The sequence below is a fragment of the Perognathus longimembris genome, chromosome 7, assembly GCF_023159225.1.
Source record: "Perognathus longimembris pacificus isolate PPM17 chromosome 7, ASM2315922v1, whole genome shotgun sequence".
Taxonomy (NCBI): domain Eukaryota; kingdom Metazoa; phylum Chordata; class Mammalia; order Rodentia; family Heteromyidae; genus Perognathus; species Perognathus longimembris.
The window spans coordinates 19,483,057-19,509,627 of NC_063167.1; the positions used below are offsets into that span (position 1 = coordinate 19,483,057).

General features: G+C 55.8%; 1 protein-coding gene across 5 annotated transcripts in view; it reads right to left on the reverse strand.

Annotated features, from left to right (window-relative positions):
* Positions 1-2,247: 2,247 nt before the first annotated feature.
* Col16a1 (collagen type XVI alpha 1 chain) overlaps positions 2,248-26,571 on the reverse strand; it is a 51,705-nt gene continuing 27,381 nt past the window's right edge. For all 5 annotated transcript variants that reach the window (XM_048350741.1, XM_048350740.1, XM_048350737.1 and 2 more), the window contains 29 exons: positions 25,329-25,382; positions 25,060-25,092; positions 23,446-23,562; positions 23,219-23,260; positions 23,025-23,111; positions 22,362-22,406; positions 21,487-21,531; positions 19,814-19,867; positions 19,260-19,313; positions 18,729-18,782; positions 17,048-17,092; positions 16,855-16,908; positions 16,590-16,625; positions 16,290-16,352; positions 14,659-14,730; positions 14,440-14,493; positions 13,889-13,933; positions 13,650-13,694; positions 13,372-13,425; positions 12,940-12,993; positions 10,396-10,446; positions 10,061-10,150; positions 8,500-8,535; positions 7,605-7,649; positions 5,406-5,594; positions 5,012-5,078; positions 3,886-4,062; positions 3,657-3,734; positions 2,248-2,646 (listed from right to left, as the gene is read on the reverse strand). In XM_048350741.1, coding sequence (XP_048206698.1) covers positions 2,444-2,646; positions 3,657-3,734; positions 3,886-4,062; positions 5,012-5,078; positions 5,406-5,594; positions 7,605-7,649; positions 8,500-8,535; positions 10,061-10,150; positions 10,396-10,446; positions 12,940-12,993; positions 13,372-13,425; positions 13,650-13,694; positions 13,889-13,933; positions 14,440-14,493; positions 14,659-14,730; positions 16,290-16,352; positions 16,590-16,625; positions 16,855-16,908; positions 17,048-17,092; positions 18,729-18,782; positions 19,260-19,313; positions 19,814-19,867; positions 21,487-21,531; positions 22,362-22,406; positions 23,025-23,111; positions 23,219-23,260; positions 23,446-23,562; positions 25,060-25,092; positions 25,329-25,382 — 2,043 coding nt within the window. In that variant the 3' untranslated portion in view covers positions 2,248-2,443. The remainder of the gene's footprint in view (positions 2,647-3,656; positions 3,735-3,885; positions 4,063-5,011; positions 5,079-5,405; positions 5,595-7,604; positions 7,650-8,499; positions 8,536-10,060; positions 10,151-10,395; positions 10,447-12,939; positions 12,994-13,371; positions 13,426-13,649; positions 13,695-13,888; positions 13,934-14,439; positions 14,494-14,658; positions 14,731-16,289; positions 16,353-16,589; positions 16,626-16,854; positions 16,909-17,047; positions 17,093-18,728; positions 18,783-19,259; positions 19,314-19,813; positions 19,868-21,486; positions 21,532-22,361; positions 22,407-23,024; positions 23,112-23,218; positions 23,261-23,445; positions 23,563-25,059; positions 25,093-25,328; positions 25,383-26,571) is intronic.

Below are 26,571 nucleotides of genomic sequence, written 5' to 3' on the forward strand. Positions count from 1 at the left end.
AATCTCTCTGTCTAAACACATCAGGACCCCCCAAGAGGACATTTCCCTAGTGCCTTGCCCAGGAAAATGCCACAGCGCCCCACTTTATTCTGATTGCTTTACTGTCTACTCCCCCCACCCCCCAGACATATCTGTCTAGTTTGCCTCAGGATTCCCCAGAGCCTGGGTACAGCTCCCGGCACAAAGTAGGAAGAGGAAATAGACTCATCAAGTTAAATTTTTGTCAATCAGAATGCTGCCTGTGTTGCCTTAAAAGCCTGGGGTTGACTTAAAAAATGAAGAGAGAAGAACAATGGGGCTGGAATGTGAAAGGGCTGCCTAAGACAAACAGAAGGCAATTGCCTCGCCTCCTTTTCTCTTCAGCTTACCCAGCTCCCGGGCTGATGCATAAGACCCATGGATTTTTTTTTTCTCTCTTCTTTTTTTTTTTTTTTTTTTTTTTTGCTGACCATAGAAGAAGAAGCAGCTATAAAATTCAGCTTCCCATCTGGTTCTTCATGGTCCAAGAAAATACAGCACAATTTCCAACTCCAGGGAGACAAGTACTCCAATGATGAAAGCTTAAGCCGAGTCTGTCGTAGGATCCCCAAAGAGTAACATGAATTGGACTCTGTAAGAAAAGTGAAGGAACCATCATTTACTCTATAAGGATCTGTTCCCTGGGGACAGGAGATGAGTGTGATATTGGCTCATGGAAATTTTCCCTTCTGGCCTTCTGAGCCAACCCTGCTCCATTCAACAGCTGGCCCTCACTTGTCTTCCCACTCACGCCAACAGGCTCCTAATCATGAAGTCTATCATCCGTCCGCCTTGACGCCTGGGCTGAGTAGAAGCTGGCCTTCCAGTGGGAGTGCTTTAACATCTGTCCTTACCCACTGCCCCCCAAAACCTGGCTGCTACTTCAATACTAAGATGATGTATTTGCTTTTTAATGTTTTTTTTTTTGTTAGAAGCAGGGTTAACTGAGAATTACTGGTGAGAAATGAAACAAGAATCGACTCCTTCTGTATCTACAAACAGCATGGGAAGCAGTCAGGCGTGCTCAGGAGCCTGCTGCATTTCATTCTGCGTCCTCTGCTCCTGGCAGGAAAAAAGTAGGGCAAAGGTTCTAAACCAACCATAGGCTGATGCCCAACCAAAGAAGGGAATGTTCAGAAATGTGCTGGAAACACCAGCTCTGGGGAGATTTGACAGCTGGCTTGGAGGCTTCGGGCAACTCAGATAAACATCTAGGCTTGGAGTTTATTTCTGAGCCTTTGAAGTTTATCCAACTTGAATAAACCTTCCAGAAGGCTGGAGCCAGTAAAAAAGCCTTCCTGTGGAAGTCTCCTTGCTGGATGTGCCATTGCTTTCTACCAGGGCCGCCAGCCCATCAGGAGAAGTGATCTGAAAAGCAGACAGAAGCTTGCAACGTGATGTTCCTATAATGTTCAATTCCCCTTTCCTTCCCCCTCCTGCCCTCTTTACATAGGATAAGAAGACAGAAGGTGGATCACCAAGCCTGCAGTGGGCTTTGAGGACCACAGGCTTAGATTATTGCTGTCTGTGACTCCATCTCACAAATCCAACGGGGCTATTTCTGAAGGCCTAGGCTAAGACAGGCAGGAAAAGCACCACGCACGTTTGAATAACAAGAGATGCCATTTGTGGTCCAGAGAGCCACTGCTCGCAGCTGCAGCCATGGTTGCCAGTGCCATGCATCGCGACAGGTGGGAGGTTCCATCTCATTTCCCACAGCGTTCCCAGGTTCCCTGCGCAGGGCCTGGAGCCTGTCGGTCCTCCTGTTGGCACAGGTTTTCTAATTGCAGGCTTACTGGCGCATTGAGAAGCACCCATGTGCTCAGAGGGGCTTCTAGGTGGGTGAACACACCTCAGGACCAAATGGCACCTTCCCAAGAGGCGAGCTGGGTCAGCGTTTGGGTCACAGGAAGTGAAGAGGCTGGGCAAAGAGTGGTGGGGCACCCAGCACTGGCTTCCTTAGGGAAACAAATTGAGGGGCCTTTATGAGCTGGAAGTGGGGGGTCTCCACTTGAGGGGCGAGACTGAGCCATGCTCTTTCCCTAACTTGATAGAACAAAGGCCCAAAGGCAGAATCAGAAGCATCTGGAGAGGGGCTAGGCAGGGGACCCCCCCGTTACAGCAGCACCCCATAACTCCTCTGGCTGACGTCAGACAGTGAGATGAGAGACATGTCCTTTGGGGATCCTGGGACCAAATGGGAAAAGGAGGATGACAGGGAGATTTGGCTACAGCACCAGGGAACCCCACTGAACGTGGGATTGCAGTTTTGTTTCTTTATTGTTAAAAAAAATATTAACAGCAATGAACAACCATGACAACATCAACAGCACAAACATTCACAACCCATCCCAGAGTCCAGTGAGCCGAGGCCATTGATTCCCAGCGGAGGTCTTGGTCTGGCGGCAGGCGGCAGGCGGCCGCTTCAGCCGAAAGGCCCCTTCATGTTTCGCAGGGGTGGATACTGCTGCTCCATGGGCATGGCTCCAAAGCAGTCGGAGGGATTGCAGTGGCCGGCCTTGCCTGGCTGGCCGGTGGGCCCTGGGGGGCCGGGGATGCCAGGAATGCCTTGCTGACCCATTGGCCCTGTGGCACCCATCTTGCCATATCCCGGAGGCCCTTGTGGACCTGGGAGGAAAGAGTTACAGACGGCAAAATCAGGAGACCCAGATGAACAAGAAAAGACGAAACAGCAGTCATTATAAGGAATGGATGCCTTCACTGCTTATTTCTCAGCCTACAGCACATCTTCACGAGCTCCAATCTGACACTTACGTTGACCTAACAAGGACAGTCTCATTGACAGCTTCTACGGGCCGAGCATGGGCAAAGTGTTTTTATGTATTAGTCGTGGAAGCCACAGCACACTTTCCTGAGGAAAGACCTATTATCTAATTTTATAGGTGAGGATGCAGGCTCTGAGCGGCATACCAGGCCAGCAGTGACCATGGCCCTCGGAGACAGGTCATCAGGCTTTAGCCATTGTCTTTGAGGCTCCACAGACACACATGCACCTTAAAGAGTGACTGACCCCTGAGCTAGGCACTGGAAGCTCACGCCTGCAATCCTAGCTACTCAGGAGACTGAGATCTGAGGGTCATGGTTCAAAGCCAAGCCCAGGCACCAAAGTCCACGAGACTCTTATCTCCAATTAACCACCAAAATGCCAGAGGTTGAGCCCATGGCTCAAGTGATAGAGTGCTAGCCTTGAGCAAAAAAGCTTAAGAACGGCACCCGGGCCCGAAGTTCAAGCCCTAGTGTACACACACACACACACACACACACACACACACACACACACACACACGTTACTCCTGAAGGCTAAAGTGACCTCTTCACGATTATACAAGGCAATGGGATGCCAAGCCTCCCACTTGGGGTTCTTGACCCCCATCTTGTGCAGCTCCCTCCTACTACATCATGCTAGTCCAGTTTAGGACTAAGAGCAGGCCCTGGTCCTTCTACCCCCCTGCCCCATCCCACAGCTCTAGCCGACCATCCTGACTTGGTGGCATTACTGAAAATGGTGGTTGGTTGGCTTCTAGTAGTTTGGAGTCCACATAGCTAGGTTGTTGAAGGAACATAAAGGGAATCTCTGCTGCTCTGGATTCATGGTGTCAAGCACTGGGTTTTCCTACCTGGGGGGCCAGGGAGACCGTTTTCTCCCGCAATGCCAACACCAGTGTCTCCTTTTTCACCTTTGGTACCAGGCAACCCTGGGACAAAAGAAAATAAGTCTTATTCATGAGCAGGAAAATGACATAGCCAGTAAGATTGCTTGAAACATACCCACAAATACCATCCTCACAACAGGCTTCATGCAATGCTCAGGCCAACCCCATTTTGGAAACCAGAGGACGGAGCTACCTCGCATTCCAGGCAAGCCTTGCCGTCCTTCTCTGCCGATCTGACCAGGGAGTCCGGGCGAGCCTGGAGCACCTGGCCGGCCTGGAGCACCATCCTTGCCTGGGGGTCCTGGCCGGCCAGGTGCTGCCGCCATCTCCATGGGGAACTGCATCCGGGAGGTGTAGTAAGCCATCCTCTCTGCAAGGACAAGGACGGGTCACAGGGAGCCCGGGGACTCAGAATGGCTGTTAGGGACTGCAGGCATGCCACCAGCATGGAACCATCTTCTATCCAAGGGACATGAGGGCAGGGAACAGGAAGGTTAGTCGCTAAGCTAAACAGGGTTCTGTGCCTCCACATTGCTGCTGCTGTTGTTGTTAACACTGGTGCTGAGGCTTGAACTCAGGGTCTGAGTGTAGTCCCTGAGCTTTTCATTTCAAGATTGGCAGTCTACCACTTGAGCCACAGTTCTACTTTTGGCTCTGTATGTGTGTGGCAGGGGTGGTTAATTGGAGGTAAGAGTTTCATGGACTCCCCTGTCTGGGTTGGCTTTGAATCACGATCCTCAGATCCCAGCCTCCTGTAGCTAGGATTATAGACAGAGCCCACTGGCACCCGACTTCCACACTGCTTTCTATGGAGATCTTTGAGAGGCACACATCTAATTTTAGCATCTCTTGTCCCTAACCTCCTTCATTGCTTCACCACTGGCTTCGGAAGCAGTCAGGATGCCCAGCCCCTCCTTCCAGGACCGGGTCCCTGTTTCCCCCAGGCCCCAGCATGCTGCCGGATGAGCAAACGAACAGGGAGCATAAAGTTTAACCTGAACCCCAGCAGCTGCCTCACATTAGCGACGCGCCCTCCACCTGGAGCTTACTCCACTCGGGCTCATCTGAAATCAATTTTCCTTTGCTCAAGTGGGGACTCCGGAAGGGCAGGAGGAAATCACTTTTATCATTGAGCAGAGCAGGTGACTAGGAAGGTGTACTGGAGAGTTGAACATAAAGCCTATCTCTCACCCATCCGTGTGGAGGGCAAGGGGCCAAGGGCTGGACACTGAGGCTTTACAAAAGGGAGGACAGGGCTGGGTGGAGAAGTGGCCGAGAAGGCCAAGTGGGCCCACCGCCCCCAGCGGGCTGCGAATTACCATCAAACATTTTAATGATCTCTTGTCTGATGTATCTCTTGATTTCGTCATAATTCACTGTGTCTCCCTGAGGAAAGAGGAGAAAACCTTGCCTCAGTTACACCATCTAGGGCCAGGGCTTTCCCCTGGGAGAAGACTGGAACTGTTCCAGGCGCCTACCACACATTCTTTGTCCCGAGTCCTACCCACCCTGCGGGGGGCATAAAACATTTTGTGCAGAGGCTCAGAATGCTGGTAAGAGGAATCTATAAGCATCCAGCCCACCCCCCCTGCTGCCCAGCTGAGAGCCCCCTAAGCCAAAGCCATGGTCTTTCCTGCAGTGTCAACAGCAGTGTCTAAAATGACACACGCCTGCTGTGGGGGGCAGTGCCCGTGGTGGCCCGTCTCTACTTACCATGGAGCCAGGCATACCAGGCAATCCAGGGCTCCCTGCAGGTCCTGGAGACCCAGGGTGGCCTCTCTCTCCTGCAGGACCTGGTGGCCCGACTGGACCCATAGAGCCACTCTTGCCAGGCCCGCCAGGCATGCCAGACCTCCCTTTCTCTCCAGCTTGGCCCTTCTGTCCTGCAGGTCCCGGATCACCCTGCAGGGATGGCAGGTCACATGACCCAGCATTACCAAGGGTTGTCAAGACCAAGTCCATGTGACATTGTCTTAGCAATCCACACTTCTTCATGTGCCAGAGAACTCCCAGCACCCACGTCTGGACTGGGGCCACAGCTCCACAGGTCACCCTCCCCTTCCCATCTCACTGCCCCCAGAACAGTCCTTCTAGAAGAGAGTTCTGTAGCACTGCTCCCTGCTGATAAAGCTCCCACCTGCCCTCAGTATGAAGGTTCAATTCCTTGGCCAGACAAGCAAGGCCCTTCTTGTTGGGACCCTGGTGTTCTGCCTCTAGCCAGCGCAGCCAGTTGTCATTCTCCAGGAGTTTGCCACCCTGGGCCCTCACTGCTTGTAATTCCCCCCAACTGTTCTCCCCAGTGTGTTGCAAAGCCACCTCCTGTCCTTACACCTGGTAGGGCTGAGTGCTCTCCCTAGCCCCAAGTGCCTCCTCCAGTCTTCTTTAAAACAGCGTTGGTGTGACTGCACTGTGAAGTGCTATTGTACACCAATCTCTGCTTATCCCAGGCCAGGCCAGAGGGCCAGAGCCCACGGGAGCTAACAACACTTGAGAAGTGGGGCTGGGGATATGACCTAGTGGCAAGAGTGCTTGCCTTGTATACTTGAAGCCCTGGGTTCAATTCCCCAGCACCACATATACAGAAAATGGCCAGAAGTGGCGCTGTGACTCAAGTGGCAGAGTGCTAGCCTTGAGCAAAAAGAAGCCAGGGACAGTATTCAGGCACTGAGTTCAAGCTGCAGGACTGGCAAAAACAAAACAAAAAAACAACCAAAAACAAAAAAAGAAAACCACCACTTGGAGAGTGAAAACAGACTTCCAGTCCTCCAATCACAGCAAAGAACCAGAAATGGTCTACTGAGTACTGGGAGAGGAGGTTGCTGCAAGTTCTCCTTAGAACAGCTTCAAAGCTGCTTTTGCTGAAAAGCGCTGACTACTTACATGCACTCATTAATGAACTAAACATGGGGCGGAGGGAGCTTGGCGTGTCTGTGTTGTATGTGACTTTGCTCTATGCACTCTGCAATCACATTGGAATCTGGGAAGGACTTATCACTAATCCATAATATCTTTATGGAGACCAAAACTACTCCTAAAGTACAATAGAGTTTCTTCAGGACCGACCACCCACCTAGCAAGATGGCTGTTTATCCTGACCACTGATAATTCAGAGCCCTTGCTAAAACAAGGATTCAGACAATGATCAACCAGGCCCCATCTATGGCTGGTACTCTACAACCATGAATATCCTTCACCTCTTGCCTCCAGTTCCTGGCCTACTTAAGCCAGAGGTGGGAACATCTGGCCCTTGAGCTGCACAAGGCCTGAGAAATCATTTGGTACATGACAGGACAGGCACTTATGCTTCTCCACAGCTTCTTGAAGCCAGTCTGTCTGTATTGATAATTTTGTATGCTCCAAGAATGATGTTATAATATCCAAGTGGCTCTTAGCAGAAAAGAAGCTTATTAAGCATTGCTTATGGTCTGTGCCCTCGAGACAGCTGAAGATGGGCTGAGGTACTGTCTTCCTGTGCTGTGCCCACACCATGTAATCTCCTTTCGGTGCCCGACACCATTCTCTCCTTGGCAAAGACAAACCAGCAGCCTGATGTGGAGCTCCTGGAGTTTGGGGCTTTACACTCTCATTTGGTTTTTCTTTTTGCTGAGGGCTTGTGCTCTACCACTTGAGTCACACCTCCAACTTCCAGCAGTTGCTGGGAAATTGGGGTGGGGGGGGGAAAGAGTCTCACAGACGTTTCTACTCAAGCAGGCTTTGAACCGTGATCCTCGATCTCAGCCTCCTGAGCAGCTAGAACTACAGGAATGAGCCCCCAGCCCCCTGCTCTGTGGCCTCTTTCTCTTTGCTCACTGGCCTTCCTGAGTCTCCTGTGAGGCTAGAGCAATAGATTGGAGCTGAGCTTAACCAAGTCATGAGCACCTTCTCTTTAAACCCCAGCCAGTACCCACTCACCTTTGGACCAGGAGGTCCGTAGAGTCCCTGTTTTCCAGGGGGACCCTAGAAGAAAGTGAAAATCAGAGGTCAAGTGTAGGCTACACTCCAAGCTTCCCAAGAGTTAGAACAGCCCACCCTCCCCAGTCCTCGGACCCCAGGCTGTGTCCTGCTGGGTACAATGCTGTCCCCCAGGTGTCACCTTGATAAGTCCTGTTGTCTCTGATTCTCATCTCGTCACAGATGAAAAGATGTGAAGAAGAAAAAGGTGCAGGGAGGTAGGGGGAGAGCAAATGAGAGAGCCAGCCTGGCGCAGTAGAGGGCCACATAAGAGCTGATACCCAGGAATACATGTTTCGAGTTTGTTATCATTACTCTGTTTCAGCTCAGTTATAGGGTGAAAACAAACCAAAGAAAAAGGGGAGTAAACCAAGTTGCATTGCCATGTGTATCCCCTAGTTTCCAGCTCCTATCCCTAAAGCAACAAGGGTGACCAGCGCAGTCATCCTTTGGGGGCTACAGGCCTGGATCTCAGGACCCCACGAAGACCAAAACCTGTGGCTGCCCCAAGTCCCTTTTCTAAGATGGCATGGTGTATGCCTGTCACCACCTCTGGGTTATTTATAATACCCAATGCAGCATGAATGCTATATAAGTAGTGGTGATGCTGTATTGTTTAGGGGATAATGACAAGGGGGAAAAAAAAGGTCTGTGTATGTTCAATACTGATGTAATTTTTTTCTCTGAATATTTTCAAACCAAGATGTGGGACAGGCAGGTAGAGATTCTGATTCTACCTAGAGTTGGTCTGTGCACACACCAGTGCTAACTGACTGAATGAAAGGGGGGGGGGCAAGGCAAGGAGAGGAGAAAAGAAGAGCCTGCCCAAGGGAAAAGGGTGCCAGCCCAGTGGTACCTCTTTGCCAGCTGCACCATCCGCACCAGGTTCCCCCTGAGAAGAAGAGATATGATGAGCTGCGCCTAGCCTGATCTCATAGGTCAGGCCCACCAGGCTTGTCCAAACCCCTTATTTCACTGAGAACCCGAACCTGCAACCACCCCCTGCTAACCCTAGCCTGGTCCCAGAGTCCACCCTGCTGCCTCCATCTGAGCTCTGCAGGAGAGAAACAGATTGAGATCCCCACACCTCTGTCCTCAGTGAGACTGGACAGCGCTTGCCTGGGCCAGTTCCTTCCCTGCGGCATGAGGCAGGACCGGAGAGGCCACCTCTCCAGTCCAGCCCCTTCCTGTGGGCTGCCAGGAAAGGGAACTGGTGATTGCAGGGCGAGGGGGAAATAATTCCAGGAGTCCTAGATGCTCCTGAGCTTGCAGGCAGGGAGAGAGGCTGGGTCAGGGGAACCTGTGGAGGGTCCTTGTCAGAAGTCAGAGTGAGCAGATCTGGCAAAGGGGCCCCCTCTCATCCAATTGGAGTTCATCCACCCTTTCAAGCTACCAGCCCCAGGGCCATTTCTGCTCCTCCCTGGAAGACAGGATACTTGGTAGAAAGCATCCAATTGGGGCTAGGAGAGCTGGATGCCCTCTCAGCTTTTCCAGGAGGCTTTTTGGTCAGCAGTGGTTCACCTGTCTGGACTATGTGCATGCTTGTGTAAGTGTGCATGCGTGTGTGTGTCTTAACAGAACCGGGCCTTGAACTCAGGGCCTGGGTGTTGTCCTTAGCTTTTTCACTTAAGGTTAGTGCTCTACCACTTGAGCTACTCTGGCTTTTTGGTGGTTAAATGGAGATAAGAATCTCACATTTTCCTGCTTTGAGCCACAATCCTCAGATCTCAGCCTTCTGAGAAGCTAGGGTTACAGGCGTGAGCCACACGCACTGGGCCCTATGCACTGGACATTTTGCCAGTCCTCAGCCTTGGTCTCAGGGCCTGAGCACTGTCCTTGGCTTCTTTTTACTCAAGGATAACACTCTGCCACTTAAGCCACAGTGCCACTTCTGGCTGTTTTCTATATATGTGGTGCTGGGGAATCGAACCCAGGGCTTCATGAATACAAGGCAAGCACTCTTGCCACTAGGCCATACTCCCAGACCGCACTGGACATTTTGAAGACAATAGTTTTGCAGACCGGTGGAAGGATTCAAGTTCTTGGCTGGAGACGGAGTCACAGCACTTCTACTGAGTAGCTAGCTGTGTGACTCTGAACAGTCTGCTTAGCCTTGCTGACCCCCGGTTTCCGCATCTGTAAAGGAGGGACAATCCAGTCTCCTATGCGGGGCTTCAGTACAGATTCAGAACAGACAAGTTCCCACAGAGCAGGGGCAACGCAGGGACCTGCCTTCGTCTGCCTGTGTTGGGATGGTGGTGGTCACCAGAGGCACTGTGACGGCTGGTTGATGTGTCGGGATCCACATGAGATCCCAGGCCCAAGCTCTGCGCTGCTCCTCTGCTGTGCTCCAGCCCCAGCTGCACAGTGCAACACCCCTGCCCCCAGGACTGTGCTGTAAAGATGGAGGGGCTTACCGGGGGACCAGGGTGTCCAGGGGTGCCAGGCTGGCCGGGGAGACCTGCCAGACCCCTTTCTCCAGGGGCTCCCCGGTCTCCTTTCAGTCCCTAGAGAAAAGGAAAGAGAGCCAATGGAGGCGGGAAGAATGAATGGCAGAGCTGGGAGCAGACAGCCCATGTATGACTCCAGCCACCTCCAGAGCCCTTTGCCACATCCCAGAAAAGGTGGGGAGCCGTCTCTAAGGGCAGTGAGAGGCTGGTGACACATTGCTCTCTGTCCCTCTAGCTTCCCCTGGGAGGAGCCCACAGCAGGGGGGCGCCAAGGGGACTGACAAAGGGAGAGTGTCACTCACCAAGGCAGAGATCCCAGCTGGACCTGGCTGACCGGGAGGCCCTGGTGGTCCCTAAGGAGAGGGGGAGTCAGGGAAGTAGACAAGTGAATGGTAAGCACCCATGGGGTGCAGGGCTGAGAGCTGGACCAGCCCTCTTTTCTCTCTTTGATATGAGTTCTTAGTTTCTTCCTGAAACCCTTTCTTCCCCTCAGCTCCTACATTTGAGCTTCTCACAGGTCAGGGGCCCAGAGCACAGACATGGGGCCCTGAGCCCCCTGAGCTCCTTACCATCCTGCCCAGTGCATACAGAATGGCACACCTGGGGCTGAGAGGATTTTCTAGGAGCCACAGCCCAGAAGCCAAGTGCAGAGAGCAAAGGCAAGGCAACTAAGTAGCAGCAATATCCTTAGGCATCTTCTGAGACTACGCTGCCAGCTGCCCACAGGGGAGGGAAGGCCAGGGGCTGAAGGACCGCATAGCAGGGGCTCAGCACCGAACCACAATATCCACAAGGAGCGGCTCTGTAGCAGCACACCAGGGTCCTCTCCCCAACCCAATGGAGGGCTCTGCCCTCCAGTGATCTAACCTCCAGGAGTGCTCCCTCCTGCACTCCATTACTGATGGCCAACACACTTGCATAGCTCAAATGTCTTCTCCCTAATCAAAACGGTGCCTTCTCTTGTTCCCTTGTTCACTCAGTTCCCTGTCAGAGCACTTTCCTTCACTAGGCCCAGATGGAAAGTTCTAGAAGCCATGGTCTGTGTTCTACTCATCTAAGATTCCTGTGATGGACTATCACACAGTAGGAGTCCTGGGCTGGACAGATGGGGAGTAGGAGAAAGAACCATTTCATAGAATATTATTTTATATGACCACATGCACTAGTTACTGAGCCTCTGTCAACCACTCCTATGTATCTCCTCCCCTAGCCTCAGTGGTAATCTCTAGACACCATGTGGAACCTGAACTGTACATCTTGTGGGTGGGGACTGGAGGGAAAAATTGGGAGACAGTGATAGAAGGGGAGACATGGTTAAAAAAGAATTGTACTCATTACCTGATTCATGCAACTGTAACCTCTCTGTTTATCAACTCGAAAATAGCAGCAACAATAAAAGAACCAGCATGCTGTTGACTTTACCCCAACCCCTATAAGTCGTCCATACACAATTTAGAATGTGTGGTTCCTCCTCATCCTTAATGTGAGGGAGACTGGGCTAGATCTGGGGTGCCCAGAACTGAGCCTCTGAACTCCTTCAGATGCACAAAAACGGTGAGGGGGTTCCGCAAGTTCCTTTTTTCAGGTCATAAACTGGGGTTTTTTTTGTGTTTTTTTTATTTGTTTGTTTTTATATCAGTACTGGGGCTTGAACTCAGGGCCTTGCACTCTTACTTAGTCTTTTTGCACAAGGCCAGTCCTTGAATCACACCTCCACTTCCAGCTTTTTGATGGTTCACTGGAGATAAGAGCCTCACAGACTTTTTCTGCCCCGTCTGGCTTTGAACCACAATCCTCAGATCTCAGCCTCGTGAGTAGCTAGGATGACAGGCGTGAGCCACCAGCACCTGGCATTATGAGTTATTTTTTAAGTTTTCCACATCCTCCTAGAAATGATCAAGCCAGCCAGGAGCAGGCTGTGATGGAACGGCAGTGTGTTCGCTTTCTGGGAGCCCCATCAGCTTGGAGCCGTCACACTGATCAAAGGAACCAATTGGCAGTCATCTTGTGTGCCACAGATGGGAAATTCATTGTTGCTCAATAAGAGCCCTCGCCAGGTCACCCTAACTCAGTAAAACACACCTCCCACTTACCCAGTTGCCAGGCCAAACACAAGAGCCACCCTTGGCTCCTCTTTCTACCCTCCCTCCAACCCCTGTCCTAATTCGGGTCCCAGCAAGTCCTTTGCCTCCGAGCACTGCCCAGATCCGGCCCCTGGCCCTCCATCCTTTCTCCCTGAGCTAACCGACCCCAGGCTCCAGCCATGTCTGTGAGCCTCCTCCTGTCCTTGAAGCTCATCCCTCAGGGTCCCACTGGACGCTTCCTCAAGCTCGCCAGCCTCACTGATGTTCTTGGGGTTCCTGCTCTGTCTTTAGCTCTATGGTTCTCTTGACTATTAGAGCGCCCGCCACTGTTCCCTCCCCCCCCCCCAACAGCTGGGCCTCACTTGCCCAGCAGGGACTCTTCTCCAGCCCCCTCCTCACCCCTCCTGGAGACATCACATCACTGCCTGATGCTTTCCAGTTCATGTATTTGTTGTGATTGCTGGAAAGTTCCATGAAAGCCCCAGCCTCTCACTCACTGCTGTTGCTCCAAAGCTTGGAACAATCATTGAGCAGGTGCTCAATTATGTGTTGACTCATTGAAAGACCATCATCTGACAAGGAACCTTTGAATGTGCCCAGAAAATAGGAAAGCAGTCAATCGGGGGCGGGGGAGGGGGAGCGCAGAGCCCCTTTTAGCTCAGCATGGTGGGCACAGATCCTGTGACCAGGCCATCACCAGCTCAAACCACCCCCCTGAATCCTTGACTTGCTCAGAGTAGAGATAAAGCCAATTTCACTTACAACATGGCCAGGAGGGCCAGGTCGTCCCTGGGGTCCCATGGCACCAGGCTCACCCTGCAGGAGCAAAAGAAGAGGAAGAGGGGTCACGGAAACAGACTTGTGTGTGACACGCAGCTGCTAGGCAGGAGAGGGCTGTCTTGCATCAGGAGAGACTCCGATGGCTGGAGGAGCAGGGCTGGGCGCTGGCCTTCAGACCCAAGCTTCCTGGAGCCTGCAAAGGCCAGGTTGTGAGACACAGCAGCCTCTAGGGAAGGAGTCCCTTACAACTCTTAAGAGGGACAAGGTTCAAGATGTGGAAAGTGGGGTGAAACTTCTCAGAAGGCTGGGGAGAGGGAAAGCAGCCACTTGGCCACAAAGAGGAAGGAAGTGGCTACCCCAGGCCTGACGGAGCCCAGCGTGGTCTAACGTCAGTGTGCAGATCCCGCCTCTCACCTCTGCGCCGGGCCGGCCACTGCTGCCCGGAGGCCCCGGTTGACCACAATCACCCTGGAAGAGAGAGGGGTGGTCAGAGCTGGGTTGCCCTACATCAGAGGGGCCTTGCCACCTCCCTGGCATTGGTCAGAGGTGCCCCCGGGCTGGCAGAGGAGAGTCTGGAGCCACGCTTCCAGGTCCTGCTGGCCTCAGCCAGGACTCAGGCAGGACCTCCACCCAGACTGTGCTGCCACGTCTACGGGCACTAGAGAAAATCCACGCTGTGGAAATCCCCCTACCTTGGGTCCAGGGAGGCCAGGGTGTCCTGTCTTCCCCTTGAAGCCCTGGAAGGGAAGGCAAGGAAATGGCATGTACCCCGCCTCTCTCCACAGGTAAGGTGAGGTGAGGTGAGCCAATCATCATTTAGTGCATGGGGGTAGGGAGGAGGATATGGAGGACATGCACTTCCTTCTAGAGTTTTCCAGACAGCTGGGGAGAGGCCTCAGAGCTCCCAACTCCTTCCTGAAGCTCAACTTACCGGGGGTCCCATGAGTCCAGGAGGGCCAGCAGGACCAGGATCTCCCTAGGGAAAGAGGCCAGGTATGGAGACAGTTTTGCCCAGACCGCACCCCATCACTCACTGGTCCCCCTTCACCAGCTTCCCCTGAGCCATGGTGGAGGAGCCTCTGCGTGGGGCAGAGGGGAAGAACCCAAACCCCACCTCGGGCTCTGGCCCGCCGGGGCGCTGCTGGACCCAGGCCCTCTCCGAGCCTTGGCTCTCCTTCCTTCGGTACTGGAAGGAGCTGACTTTGATGCCCTGCCCTTTGCTCTGGTCCCATTCTTTTCATTTTTCCCAACAAAACTCAACCAAGGAGCCAGGCCTTGCTCAAGGCTCTTCAGTGTCGGTAGCTGACTCTTCCTAAGACCCAGATGAATCTGTCCAGTTGTTTAAGTCTTAGACTGTCGGTGAATTCTTGACACTGCCCTTCCTTTGCTGATGCGAACCCATCTAACCTGGCTAAGGCCACAAGGATAACCGAGAAAGAAGGAGGTAAAGGGGCTCCCGCCCGCCCTGGCCTCCCATCTTACCCTCAGGCCAGGCTTGCCGTCCTTCCCATCCAGTCCATCCAGCCCAGCGGGGCCCTGCAGACAGGAGACACATTTCTGCCCACTGTGCCAGGGCCTAGAACCTGGGAGGGCTGAGCCAGGCCTTCGACTGACCCCATCCCTCACCCAACTCCCAACCCCACCACACATGTGCACACGTGCACACATACCCCGCCCGCCAGGGTGAGGACCCATGCTCACCTGAATGCCAGGAGGTCCTGGTGGCCCAGGGGAGCCAGGCAAGCCTGATGGGCCTCGAATGCCCTCGCTTCCCTGAAACCATCAAACCCCCAACAAAGTCAGCAGGGCCTTGTCCTGCCCTTGGAGATGAGGCCCTGAGTCAAAGGGCCCAGGGGTCCCCTAGAAGGATGCCTGGCTTCTAGCTAGGGGCTGAGTGAGCCTAATGGTGACATCTAGTGTAAGAGTGTCTGCTGGTCTGCGATTGTCCCCCTTTCCTCATTAAGAGGCAGGTGACGGGTGACAGGTACATGTATTCGGTGCTCCTCACACAATAGCATGCAGTGTGTGCTGGCTCTGGTGCCCCAAGGTGAAGAAAGGCTGGGGGGGGGGGGTTGGCGCCTGTCTCCCAAGGATTTCCCTGCCCACTCCCCAGGCCACAGACCCACACAACCTGCGGTAAACACAACGGTCCAAGTGCTGGGTGTGGGGAAGGGGGCTGTGGGAACCCAGAGGAGGGGGCTCACAACGGCCAGGGGTCTGGTAGCAGATGCTAGACAGGGCACCTGGGACAGGGCGGGTGGAGGAGAAAGAGGCCTGCCAGAGAGAACCTCCCAGAAAGACAAAGATCTGGAAACAGTCACATGCCTGCTGGGCCAAGCTCTCAGGGCCCCAATGATGGGCAGGGCAAGGGGCGGGGTGAGCTTAATTGACAGCACTCAATTTTATCAAAAGAGACTTTTCAGAGTGCTGGAGGTATCATGGGGGAGCCAGGAAGCTGGAGGGAATGAAGTGAGGACCCAGAGGGTAAGACTATCCTTAAGTTAAGACAAGGAAGCTTCACTTGTATCTGTTTCACAGGTTGGAGTTTTGTGGGACAAAAGACTAGGAGATGACCAAGTCTAAAGAAGTAGCTGACTGCATCAGTGGTCCCCATTAAAGCAGAGACAGCTCTGGGGTCACTGCAATGCCATCAGTGACCAGGAGGGGTCAGCACAATCCCAGCCAATGTCAGCCCCGCTGGGAATGGGGATGGAGAACCACTGGCTGGCATTTGGGATTCTCTGCAATGATCAGCTTGAGCTGGGCAAGGGCTACAGCCTCCAACCTCCACAAGGAAGGCTGGGGAAGGGAGCAGGCAATACTGCCCCGCCCATGGCTGAAGTAGTCCCTGCATGCCGAAGGTCTCCCATCGCCCTTTCCTGAGACAGACATGTCAGCCCCCACACCATGGCAGAGCCAAATAGACAGTGTGGGGTTTCCCAGGCTGTGGCTCCTCCTACCTGTCACCAAGTCTCATGCCACCCTTGCCCTCTCTGGGCCCGAGGGGACAACCTAAGCATGGCTACCGGAGGGAAAGGCCTATGCCTTTCACTGGAGGGCCCTCCAGTGAGACATTTCTGGTCTCCATTGTACTTTTTCCCCCTCCCTTGGCTCCCTGCTGAGGAAACCAAGCTGGCCAGGGCCGGGCTGTCAACCAAGCTCTGTGGTGGCCCACACTCTACCTTCAAAGGTACTCGCTGCTGTTGGGCCTGGCTGTGAGGCAGGGAATCGGTTTGAGTTCCCCTAGGCCCAATGCTAGGTGTGGAAGAAGGGCCCGTGCACGGCATGGCTCAGACCTGTGGCTGGGGCCAGCCACCTGGGGTCTTGCTCACCTTCTCTGCTGGAGGACCGGGTGGTCCAGGCGCCCCTGCTTTGCCTGGGAACCCCGGGGGACCCTGGATCAACAAAGAAGCAGGCAGGAGTTTTAAAAAAAATAAAGTCTGGAGCCCATTCTCTCCGCCTCCTGTGTATGCTTTCCCACTGTTCAGGAACGTCTGCTGGCCCTGCCGGGCCCACCCGGGAGGCTTTGCCGTCCAGGTGGAGTTCCTGGAGTGAGGTCTGGCCACCCAGGCTGCTCCTCCGGCCCTCCCCCGGAGCCCACATCACAGAGCTGGCTTTGTGTTCTCACTCACCGGAGGGCCTGGAAAGCCGGGCTGGCCTTGGAATCCCTGGAAGAGGAAGCAAGGGACAGTGTGCTGTGCCACCCCGCTCTGCCTGGCCGCCCGGGTGGAAAGAGTGACCGGCAAAAGCAGCCTGGGCCCCTCCCCCGAGCCCAAGCCCTCCCCCCTGCCCATGGTGGGAGCAGGTCTGGCTCTCCACGGGAAGTGGGAGATCCAATCCAAGATCCAAGGTCGGTGGGGTGGGGAAGACGGATGCCCACCAGGGGGCCTGGCTCACCTGGTCACCTTTCTCACCAGCAGCCCCTTGGGGTCCTCGCTCTCCTCGGGGACCCTGTCACCACGGGGTATAATGGAGTTGGAACCCAATCTTCCTGTCCCAGGCCCCAGAACAGGCCCACACCACACCTACCCCCCCCCCCCCCCGCCCAACACACTCCCTGCAACCCCCCACCCCTACCCCATTCACTCACCGCTGGGCCTGTGGGACCCGGGAGGCCTTCAGAGCCTGGTGCACCCTGGGATCAGAGGAGCTCAAGTCAGTCCCTGAGGGGGGGAGGAGGGCGTGCAGCCGGAGGCCCTGTGGGTGGGCAGGACTCCTGGGCCTGGTCTCCTCAGGCTGCCCCCTCTCTGTCTGAGCTATGGGACCAGTCTGCTAGCCAGCCCTGCCGCCTCCTGACTCGCTCCCGTCAGCCAGCAGGTAGCTGCCAGCCTTTCTTCCTCAAGCACAGTTCTGATGATGCCACCCTCTCTTGCTCAGGAACCTTCCATAGCTCCCCTCTGCCAACTGAAATGAAGCACATACTTTGCACCCATGCTAGGGTTTGGGACATCCTGCGCATCTGTCACCAACCACTCCTCCTGTCCTCACTTCCCAGTCACATTTGTAATCTCTCAACTTGCTCTGGATGTTTGCACCCCAGGGCCTTTGCATGGCTCTCCCATGTGGAATTCCCTCCCTTGCCCACTCCTTTTAGGTCTCCTCAAGCCCTAGAGAATTAATTATCACATGGCCCAAGCTGCTCCTGCAGTCCCTTGCCCATGGCCTCTCCCTGTGGGATTCCTTCCTTCCTCCACTCAGATCTCAGCTCCAATGCCACCTCCTCCTCTTCCATGAGGCCCTCCCTGGCCTTCTGTCTACACAGCATCCTGTGCACTGCTCCAGTCCCTTCCTTGCTGCACACGTTCCTGGGTCCCTGTTCCCCAGTCTCTCTGTCTGTCTCTCTGTTTGTCTCTGTCTCACACTCATCTGTTTTTTGTTTTGTTTTTGGCCAGTCCTGGGCCTTGGACTCAGGGCCTGAGCACTGTCCCTGGCTTCCTTTTGCTCAAGGCTAGCACTCTGCCACTTGAGCCACAGCGCCACTTCTGGCCGTTTTCTGTATATGTGGTGCTGGGGAATTGAACCCAGGGCTTCATGTATATGCGGCAAGCACTCTTGCCACTAGGCCATATCCCCAACCCCCACTCATCTGTTTCTTCCTCTCTTATCTGGGTCTGCCTAGCTCACGGCAGAATCAGAAGGGCCCCAGGCATCCAGCTGGCCCTGGGGACATTTTCCTTGTTGAATAGCAGTGTGATGACTTTCCGCAGATTCCCCACTGAGGCCTTGGTGACTTTGGGGGGGGGCAGGTAAGGCTCCAGACCCAGCTCAGCTGATCTCCAGAGTTGAGGTTTGAGGTCTGTCACCAGGTAGATTTGGGCTCCAGCCCAGACTCTGTTACTTACTCCCTAATTGGCTGTAGGACCCTGGGTGAATCATGGTAGCTCCCGGCTCCTGGCTCTGCATGCGAGCCCCCACGAAGGGTGGCTGAGCTGGGGACTGAGTCCCGGGCCCTCTGGGTAGCTACCCTGGCGGAGGAGCAGTGCCAGCCTCCCGAGGCCGTTCCCCAGCAGGCAGCCGGTCTGCACGAAGCCTCCTGGGATCCCGGCAGCAGGGCAGCCTCCGCCCCCACAGCCACCAGCTTGCCACGGCTGGCACGTCTCAGGGGCCGGGGCGGCAGGGGTCGCGAGCTCCTCCCCGCTGGCTGCCAGGAAAGCCTCAGGTCCCCAGCGGTGGCAAAGCCTCCAGTCCCCAGCGGTGGTGGGAGGTGGAAGCGGCTGCTGTTTGAAGCCCTTCCTTCCACCCCCGCCATCACCACCCCAACTCAGACTCACCGACTCCCCCTTCTCTCCTGAAGGCCCCGTGTAGCCTCGCTCTCCCTTGATGCCCTGATGTGAGAGAGAGAGAGAGAGAGAGAGAGAGAGAGAGAGAGAGCAGAATTAGCCCAATAGCCCGCCCTTCGCAGTGCTAATGCAAGGGGTGGAGAATTGCAGCTGGCACCCAGACTGGCACTTGGAGGCTAAGGGCAGGGAGGAAGATGGCTGGGGGAGGAGAGCCCTGGGCCGCTGGGACCTCCTACTGCCACTGTGGCCCTCAGAGGAGAGCTGGGGCGCGCCCACTCCCTGGCTCCTCTGGGGGATGGCTGTCTCCCCAGCTCAACCCCAATTGCTAAGGCCACAAGTGATGAGGCCAACCCACCTACCAGGGGACCAGAAGGGGAAGGTGGGGAGGGGCAGGGGGGACCTGACAGGGCAGGGGCTGAGATGCCTGGAGAGGAGGGACCTGCTGAAGGATGCCTGCCCGGCTCAGTCCTGACCACCGGCCCGAGTCTCCAGCACCCCCAGAGCCAGAGTCTCTGTACTCACAGGCAGTCCTGGGGGTCCCATAGCACCTGGGTAGCCTGGCTGTCCTGGAGGGCCCTGCAGGGAGAGAGGCAGTGGGATGGGTCAGCCCCCCCCCATCACTGTTGTCTCTCTCCTTGGATAAGAGTGGACACATACAGAGTGCCCCCTGCCCCCAAATCTTGGCCACATCCCCAAGCTCCAGGTGCCCTGAGGGCACGGCCTGAGCATGCGCACGTGCACACACACACACACACACACACACACACACACACACACACACAGCCTAGGCTAGAGGAGACTAGAGGAGAGGATGGGATGGGTAGGAGTGGGGGCCGGGCCCTACGCGTTACAGCTGAGGGCCCCGTGATGACAGGCAGGGGACAGGCAGTTGGAACACGCGGAGGCTGAGCTCCTAGGGAGTGTGGAGACCCACACATACCAAGAGCATCAGCACCAGCCAGGAGTTCCAGAAGAAAGCGGCCACCTCTCAGCCTCCCTCCCGTGACCTCTACGGACTCCCCCCCACACCCCTGTCCCACATCTGTCTTCCCAGAACCCAGGCCACCTCTTCTTACCGGCTCCCCCTTGTCTCCTGTCAGGCCTGTGAGGCCTCGCTCCCCTTGGAGGCCCTTGGAGAGAAAACTCATGAGACACAGTAGAGGAAGGCCAGTTCCGCCCAGCCCTGCCTTCCCCCTGCCCCACAGGCCTCTGTTCCCACCCTGGACAAAAGGTGGGGGTCACTAGTGACCCCTCAGTATCCCTAGCAAGGTGACTCTAGAGGTGTATCCCGGGGGGGAGGGGCTGTCAGAGACATGTCCGCATAGAGATGCCTTTCTGGAACATACTTTCAAGGCAAGCAGCCATCGGTGCCCCCTCCTTCCTGCACCTATGGGGAAACTTGAGGTGATTGTCGCCCATGAGCCCTGCCCTGAGGTGCACCTTTAGGAGGGTGACAATCAGAAGTGTGTGCCTTCTGAGGGACAAACTTGAGGAGAGGGTGCTCCCCATTGAAGTGTGTCACCAGATAGCCAACACTTACCTGTCCAAGCCCCGCCCTACCCCGCCCCACCCCAAACCATCTCCTTCTGCAGATGCAGACTCTGCCGGTCACTGTGCAACAGGGCAGCCAGAGCCCGGGGCCCGGGCCCACCCTCAACCCGACCCCAGCCACTTGTCACATCTCCGAGAGAGTTCCCATTCTGCCCCTCGCCCTCGTGTCCCGGACAAATGGCGCCCAAGCCTTTCCATGACACAAGACAGATGGCTAGACGGACAGATGGCCCCTTCACCCAAGCAAGCAGAAACAGACACGGCTCGGTCAGAGATGAGGACGTGGGGACAGATGGGACCGTGACAAGGAGGGGCCCTGCTCCCGAGCCTCCGCCACCGGGCCCGGGAGGAGAGGAGCTAGGCCCCAGGAAGACAAACTCTGACAAACAAAAGGTTAGCTTCTGCAACCCAGGAGGATGACTTAAAACACACCTGTGACGATGACAGAGGCAGAACAGTTAACGACACCTGGCAAAAGGCACTGGGCACCAACGGGCAGGGCCCTGTGATACCCAGAAACCCAACTGGCTGGCATCACTTGCGCAGCCTCTGAGTAGACTGGGGCTGGGGCTGAGGAAGGGAGAGGAAGAGGAGGAGGCCGAGGAAAAGGGTGCAGGGCAGGGCAGGGCAGCCTTTGAACCCCCGGGATGCCCCTGGACAGCCTTGCAAAGGCAGCAGGGCAGCCAACCTGTGCCAGGCTGCAGTGTGAAGCCCTAAAGCTTTGGCATCTTTGCCGGGCTTGAAGCCAGGTGCCTGGCAGGGCCCCAAGAACTACTTTCAGCAAATCTTCAGTCCCCACGGCAGGTGGTGGGAAGCGGGAAGCAGAAGTGAGAAGAGGGGGAGGGACAGAGGGGCTCCCTGTGGCCCAGCTTCCCAGATGAAGGTAAAAGAGCTCAAGAGGACTGAGGGAGGATGGTGAGAAAAAGAAGGGGAACTGGGGGAGTGGTGAAAGAAAGCTGGAGGATGGAGAAAGGTCAAAGACTAGCAGGGAAGGCAGCCAAGTGGTGGAGACCTGGTGTGTGTGTGTGTGTGTGTGTGTGTGTGTTATGGGGGGGGGGTGTCGTTAGTGACCCTGCCTACAGGGGGACGATGAACAGGAGGGAAGAGCAGGGCCACAACACCACAAGAGGGGCGACAAGCAAAAGCCACGGAGACCTGGCTGGTGGGCAGGGGCAGTGGAACAGTACTAGGTTCTTACAGGCAATCCGGGGGAGCCAACAGCACCAGGAAAACCTGGGGGGCCCTGGTGGGAGAAACAGGGAGGGTCACATCTCACAAGCACAGTCACCCTGGGGTGGCCTGGGGGCACAGTCTGGGGCTGGGCCGAGGAGAGGAGCTCTTGGAAGGATTTTCAAGGCAGCTGGAGGAGAGATTCATTGGCCACTGTAGTCTACAAGATGACCCCTTGTGCCCCCTCCCCTCCCGCCTGGTTCCAGAAAACACGGTTCCTCCCTCCGCAGATAGACACACTGGAGTCCCCCCAGGAGTGGGAGTCCCGCCCTCCCAGCCACCCCACCGCACCCCTACACGGGTGGTTCCCAGGCTCTGATTTTCTCCAAAGAGCGTGCTTCAAGATTTTTTGCCCACCCCCCGCCCCCCATCTTTCTAGTCACTTCTTTCCTGCCTTTACCACCACCACCACCACGGGCACCACCAAGGCGCTGGGGTGGGTGTCCCAGGTCTGGTCTCTGCAGACATGGTCCAGAGATGGCACCACAGAGGGCAGCTCTACCCCAGTCCTGGCTCTTGAGCGGGGTGTCGTGTCCCAGGGGCTGAAATCTAGCCAGAAGGCCACGTACCTCCCTGGCCATGGAGGGTCCATTGTGTACAATAAAACACAGCAGGGAGAGGGAGGATGCAGAGGTGCCCCTGAGGGCCTCCCCCAGGGGCAGGACCACAGACAGTGGTGCAGAGCAGGGCGTGTGGTGGTAGATGACGCTCTCCGGAGGGAAAAGGGCGGGCAGCAGATATTCCTGCTCAGCTTCTCTTGGGGATGAGGCAGCTGAATGGTGTCTGAGTGTTGGGACCCTTTTAAGAGCTTGTCAAGCCGCCCAGGGCACCACGGATACTTACGATAGGGCCGGGGGGTCCCGGGGAACCTCTCATGCCAGGTGGACCCTGCAAAGGAAGCCCGTGGAGATAGATGGACAGTCTGGGGCCCAATGGAGCCCCAGATCACAGACACCCTCCCAGTCTGCCGCAGCCATCAGTGGCAGAGAGCAGCTGATGGGAAAGCAGGACCATTTAGCTGGTACTAAAATGGCCTTGCATTTATTCTTTCAGCCATCTAACAAATGTTTATTGAGCAGCTATTATATACCGGGCACTGGTCCAGGGACTGGGAACACGGCTATAAACAAAACATTACCAAAAAAAAAAATCCTTCCTTGCAGTACCTGCATCCCAGAGAGGATGTGGACAGGAACAAATACTACAGTGGACACCTGTGGAATGTTCCTGAATGACATAAATACACCGCAGGGTGGCAGGTGGAGGGTGCAATGCAAGAAGGCCTCACTGAGGTGATATGAGATGCAGAGGGGGGTGGGGGTAGGCCCTGAGAAGAGGGGTGCAGGCGGGAAGCAGAGATGTCCCAGAGTGTCAGCACAGCAGAGGGGGCCAGGTAGGAAGGGGGCCAGGTAGGAAGGGGACCCATAGATGAGGTTTCAGAGACCCCTGGGACACCTCCCAGGAGATGGAGAGCCCCTCACTATCTAGGTGAGGGCCTGGCCTTACCTCTTCTCCTCTCTGCCCTGGCAGTCCTGGGGGCCCTGGAAGGCCGGGGCTCCCTGCACAGCCGGGCTCTCCCTCACCATTGTCTCCCTGGAGAAGAGAGGGAGGCAGGGAGAGTGAGCATGTTCCTGTGGGGAAGGAAGGGAAAGGGGGAAGGGAGGGAGGGAGGGAGGGCAGAAAGGCAAAGGCTCACTCACCCTGGCCTCCTCAGCTCTTGGGCGCTCCCGCTCCAAGAAGCACTGCAGGGGACAAAAGAGGTCTGTGTCCTGTGAGGTTGCCGAGGAACGTCCCCCCATGTGCACCCTACACATGGGGTCTCCACCACACATGGCTGTCAGGGCCTTGTACCAGGGACACACACACACACACACACACACACACACACACACACACACACACACGCTGTTCCCCGCTCAGTCCCTACCCGGGCACAGTTGTCCAGGCCTGGCACACCGGGGATGCCCTGGTCTCCCTTCTCTCCTTTCACCAGGATGGACGTGGGGTGGGCCGTCTGGCCCTGGGCACAGTCCCCGCAGATACTCTGAGGAGGAAGCAGGGAGCACAGTGGAGCCCAGGCGGGACTGGGCAGGATGGGCCTCTCGGAACCCAGGGCCGGGCACCTTGCCCAGGAGTCCTCTGCCCGCCTCCCAACCACATCCCTGCAGCAGCTTTGCTCCCGCCTCGGGGGACCCAGTCCCAGCAACTGGCTTGGGTTTCCTCCAGGAAGCAGCTCTGGCGGGGCCAGGCCCCGAGCCCTTTCCAGACAGACGTGTGGGAGGAGGCACAGGGGCCCGCAGAGGGGCCATCTGTCCCCGCTGCTCTGACAACCTGTGCCCGCTGAGAGGACAAGCCTGGAGGATCCAGGCTGCGAGGGCTGGCGCCCAACGCCAGGGCATCTGCCCAAGGGAGCCAGGGAAACAGCTGCAGGAGCAACTCGTGGTGGACACCCTGGGACCGGGCCTGCCCTTGCCTCCCAGGGCAGACAGGCTGCCACCTGCTCCCCGGTGACCCCGGGGCTCTTCGGGTCATGGACTGAGAGGCTAATGGAAGATATGGGTCCTTTCCTTCAAAGATCGGTAAAAACCAGACTCCACTCTCAGGGGACTCGAGTGTCCCTGTGTACTGGTGTGGGGTGCGGGGCCCCAGGAAGGAGATGGGTGCTCATCTTCTCTGCTCCCAGCAAAGCCCAAGGATGACGCAGTCATTTCCCCAGCCCCTGAGGTCAGGCCTGGTAATGTGCCAAGCATTGCCACATTCAAACCTCAGGGTCCAGCAAGGCAGGTGATCTTATGAGCATTGTGGAGGCAAGAAGGCTGACATGCAAGAGTGTGCCGGTGGCTCCTGCCTGTAATCCTAGCTACTCAGGAGAGTGAGATCTGAGGATCACAGTTCAAAGCCAGCCTGGGCAGGAAAGTCCATGAGACTCTTATCTCCCATGAACCACCAGAAAACTGGAAGTGGTGTTGTGGCTCTGTGGTAAGAGCATTAGCCTTGAGTGAGAAAGCTCAAGGACAGTGCCCAGGCCCTGAATTCAAGCCCTATGACCATCAAAAAGAAGGCTGCCTGTGGGCCCTGAAATGATACAGGCCAATGCTCCTCCCAGGCCCCAAGACCTCCTTTTCCCCAAGCATTAGGATTGCTCCTCAAACCCCTCCTCCTCCTTGCTTTCTGCACGGATCACTCAGCCATCATGGAATCCATGCTTCACCATCACCCTCTGCACTCACTTTGGAAGCTGCTGGGCCTGTATCCAGGCCCCACTCTGGCTGACCCAGGCACCATGGGGCCTCCGGGCCGGCTGGCCACTCTGCTACCAGCCTCCAATGAGTGGGTACCCTCATGGGAACCCCCTAATCCCTCATTCAACAAGCATTGCATGGGGTGTGTTATAGGCCAGGCTGCGGGTCAGGCCCTCTTAGACTGCTGCGTAGAAACAGTAAACCCATCCTGTCCTCCAGAAAGAGCCAAGCACTTGCTACAAGGGCTCCCCTCAGAAGACACTCCCCCAGCGCCTCCCCACCCCCCTGAGCCCTCTTACCTTAAGGAGGTGTTGCTCGATGGGTAAGGAACCCTGCAAGAGACAGATGTGTGGGCTCTGGCAGGGGGTTGTGGGGGAGGGACTCACACAATCAGGCACAACCCTGAGGACCATGGTGCCATTGGGGCTTCCTCCAGCCTCCCAGCCTTGGGAGGGGGCAAGAAGAGGGAACCTCCCACCATCACAGCTCAAGGGACTGGGTGCCCACTCAGCCCGGGAAGGGCAGGGGGGTCAGGGGCAGTGGCCATGGAGTCCTGGCTGGCACCTACCAGTTCTGCCGTGAGCCCAGGCTGTCCTGGCAAGCCATTGTTTCCAGGCACTCCCTGTGGCCAAGAAGAGATAGGAATGAGCCTCCCCAGGGTCTCCCTCTCTTTTCCTCTCCACCCTGCTGCTTCTTGCCCTCTCCCTGCAGAGCTCAGAGTCCTGGCCAGCACATATATTCTTAGCTTGCAACAAGTTTCCAGACACAGTATGGAGAGGAGGAAGCTGAGGAGCCCAAGGAGCACACACACACACACACACACACACACACACACACACACACGAGCCCACAGGACCATTTCCCCACATTGCAGGGGTTAGCGTCTCCTAACTGCTGTTTCTTACTGTCTTCCCTAAGACACTCATTTTTAAAAAATATTATTTTCTCATGTAATCAGCATCATGGGTATCTCCATCTTTAAAACAAAATGAAATTGGGAGGGATGGGGGGAGAATGATGAAAAGGGGACATTGATCAAAATGCGCTCATAAACGTACTCATAAACGGACATGTTGAATGCTAACTCCTTTGTACAACTACTTAAAGACGACAACGACGACGATGATGATGATAGAACTCACCAAAGATCATGAGTCAACTAAGGCATGGGCTGAGACGCAGCCAGGGCCACAGGCTCCCAAGCTTTCTCCTATCTGTTCTTTCCACATCCCGCATCCCGCACAAGACATCCTCCAACACGGATGCTGGCCAATCAGACTTCCTGGTGCAACTCCTGACCACCTAACGTTGAGCAGGCTTACTTGGAGGAAAATAAACCCAACTCTGGCCCTCCATTTCCTAATCTATAAGGCAGGGGTAGTTTGTGGTGCAGCCGTACGGAGCTTAGAGCAGTGCCTTGCTTGCTTGGCAGAATCCTGAGGCACGTTTGCTATTAGTCACTCTACCACCCAGCAGGGAGGATGCTTCGTTCTGAATCCCCAGCGCCAGACAAGGAGGAGGTAGGCAGTAAATATGTGTTGAGTGAATGCTCTGCTGCTCAGCCTGCTCCTCCCCTGCACGGGGCTGCCTCCACGCAAGTTGAGGCTCCCAGCCTGGAACACACACCTGCCCCCAGCAGCCCTGCCTGTCTGAGGCCGGCTCTCACCAGGCCTGGGTCAGGCCCAAGTCAGCAACTACCCAGTGCTTTGTGGCCCCTCCCCCGGCGCCATGAGGGTTTAGAATCGTGCCTGGCACAGGGGAAGGGTCTTGGGCATTTTGTTTTTTTGTGTTGGTAATGGAGCTTGAAGACA